The sequence below is a fragment of the Poecilia latipinna genome, unplaced genomic scaffold, assembly GCF_001443285.1.
Source record: "Poecilia latipinna isolate Pla-1442-1.1 unplaced genomic scaffold, P_latipinna-1.0 Scaffold1332, whole genome shotgun sequence".
NCBI lineage: Eukaryota > Metazoa > Chordata > Actinopteri > Cyprinodontiformes > Poeciliidae > Poecilia > Poecilia latipinna.
Genome location: NW_015113948.1, coordinates 18,248 through 20,946, shown reverse-complemented (window position 1 = coordinate 20,946; position 2,699 = coordinate 18,248). Strand labels below are relative to the sequence as shown.

General features: G+C 36.7%; 2 protein-coding genes across 3 annotated transcripts in view; both read right to left on the bottom strand.

Annotated features, from left to right (window-relative positions):
- LOC106961757 (acyl-coenzyme A thioesterase 1-like) overlaps positions 1-970 on the bottom strand; it is a 7,242-nt gene extending 6,272 nt beyond the window's left edge. Inside the window, exon 1 of one of the 2 annotated variants that reach the window (XM_015055718.1) lies at positions 795-970. The gene's annotated coding sequence lies outside the window, so the exon portion shown is untranslated. The remainder of the gene's footprint in view (positions 1-794) is intronic. The other variant, XM_015055720.1, reaches the window with a different exon arrangement.
- Positions 971-1,537: 567 nt separating this feature from the next.
- LOC106961756 (acyl-coenzyme A thioesterase 1-like) overlaps positions 1,538-2,699 on the bottom strand; it is a 12,920-nt gene continuing 11,758 nt past the window's right edge. The window contains exons 4-5 of the mRNA XM_015055715.1: positions 2,659-2,699; positions 1,538-2,435 (exon numbers count right to left, since the gene is read on the bottom strand). Coding sequence (XP_014911201.1) covers positions 1,827-2,435; positions 2,659-2,699 — 650 coding nt within the window. The 3' untranslated portion in view covers positions 1,538-1,826. The remainder of the gene's footprint in view (positions 2,436-2,658) is intronic.

Sequence of the window (2,699 nt, the reverse complement as noted above, 5' to 3'; positions counted from 1 at the left end):
TATAAACAGAGTTGGGTAGTAACTAGCTACATTTACTCAATTAGATTTACTTGATTAACTTATTTGAAAAAAAAAAAAACTTTTAAGAGAATTTACTACACTGTACGTTTTACTTTTACTTAAGTAATTTCATTATGAAGTATCGCTAACCTTACTTGAGTAAAGTTTCTGGATTCTCTTTCCACTGAATGAAAAACATGTTTGAACCAGAAATTCACCATATACGGACACACACCTGCAGTTTTTGTTAAAGTTTCATAAGTTTTGTACTTGTTTTGGAAGAATTTTCTTTCACTTGATTTAGCTATTTTTTGATATTAAATATGAATTATTGTCATTAATTCCACTTAACTTTATATTTTGGTCTGTCTTATGTAATTTTTAAATATTAAATGATTGATAATTTGATCAATTACTTAGTACTTGAGTAAACTGTTTACCAAATACTTTTTTACCGTTACTTGAGTCATTTCTTGGATGGCTACTTTTTACTTTTAATTGAGTAAAAATATGTTGAAGTACAGCTACACTTACTTGAATACAATTTTTAGATAATCTGTTCCCCTCTGTTTTTAAAGCACTGAGGCTAAAGTTCTGAGCATTAAAATATGTGACTTACAACACTGCGCTTCAACACAAATAGCTTACACTTACTACAGCTCCAATTTAACCAAGATAGCTATAAACTGAGTTGAAAACACATGTCTTTGTTGTTATTTCAACTTAATAAAAGCTTATTCAGGTCACTAACTTTCAATCACATTTCTAAACTTCTGAAGAGTAAACAGTCGTACCTTGGCTAATGTCCAAACTTCGGCACTTATTTGTCCTAAAAACACCTTAACGCCCTGCGTGAAAAACTTTGGGGGCTCTCAGAATACCTTCAGCTACGTGTAGAGGGACGAATTGGATGCCAGGTCCTCAATCTTGGAGGTCCGACTGCTACATTCAGCTACTGACCCGAATGTAAACAAAAGCAACCGGAAGCGGTCTGCGTTTCTTCAAAAATAAAAGCATAAAAGAACACTTTTAAAAAAATTATTAGAAATTTGTTGTAGATACAAACACGAAGCTGAAATTGGTTTCCGAATCAGGAAATGACTAAAGGGCGATTCTACCTAATTTTTCACCACCTTCAGCATATTTAATATACTCTAGTTAAAAAAAATGACAACACCTAGACTCTTCTAACCTGGACTAGATTATTCTCAACTAATAGCAGAATATTTCAAACCATGTTTGTGATTTGTGAAAACTTTTTTCTGATTTGTGAAACTTCAATAAAGGCCCATTTTTACATCTAGTTTGCACCAGGATGATATTAGAACAGCTCTAATTCCAAAACCACAACACCTAGAAACTTCCAACCTAGATTATTCTCAACCAATAGCAGATTATCTAACCATGTTTTCAGCCAGGTTTTTGTTGGCTTAGTTTCCAAACACCTCACACAATTAATGTGAAGTTCTTATTATGACTTATTTAGAAGTTCTTATTATGGCTTATATACAAGTGTTATAATAAAAAAATTCCCCGATTTTACTTCAGATCTTTTTTATTAAAAAGTATTCAAGAAAAAAAGTTACAGTACTCTAACTGTAGAACACATTTAATCACAATTACAGAATATTAAATCTGTTATTGCTATAAAAAACTATTACATATATTATTGCACATGTAATTAGGTGTTCTAATGTTAATTTCTGTTTTCAGGGATGTCCAACTGGCTGAATTTCCTCCTCAGTAAGTCACCAAGCTCTGCTGAGGAGATGAACCAATAATTTCATTCAGCTAAAACCGACCCTCTGAAATCCACAGATTTAAGTCTATAACTTGGATTTAGTCTGTGCAGGATTGCAGCTCAGGTGAGTTCTTAAGAAGTCCTGGATCTTCTTCCACAGGTGGAGTTCAGCTGCAGCATGAGCTTGAGGTTCTCCGCCCCACATCACTGGAAATCTGAGCATCCCGTGTAACGCAGAGGGGCAATGTGGTCCGTACGGCGGCTCCAGTAAGTGACCGGCTGCAGGGTAAATCACGCTCTCAAAGTTCTTCTTCTGGTGACGCTTCAGCCTCGCCACCATGTCGTCCAGGTAATCCTTGCTGTCCCAGTTGAGATCGTCCTCAGAGGCCACAAACAGGAAATGTGCCCCGGCTCGTTCAATGGGAACAACGCTGCCCTTGTTCTCTTCAGCCAGAGGGTTTTCAACAGCCTGCTTGATAATGTTAGCTCCGGACTCGCTGGGAATCACCTTAGTGAAGTCAAACATTAGTGGTGAGAGGATCTGATGGTGCTTATAGTAGAGAGGGATGCCAACGTTGGCACTGCAGCCGTTAATCCACACCACAGCTTCAACTCCGGGCACAAAAGCAGCGAGGGAAAGCGCGATGTCGCCCCCCTTAGATCGAGATATTACTCCAACTCCTTTTCTGCTCACCTGAGAGAAACATGAAATTAAAAAATAATAAATGATCAACACAGACAGCTCAGGAATGAAAGGATTATTCAGATAAACATACAGTTAGAAAAACTAACTAAATTGCAAGAAATTGTGGTTGCTACTTATTTCTAAGACGCCTTAAAAGCTGACTGATATTCTTAGTTTGTTTCTCTAACAAAGTGATTTTATACAAACTAGGAAACGGGATGTGTCTCGTCACCTTTGACTGGTTTTGTAGGAACTGCACTGCTTCTTCAAAGT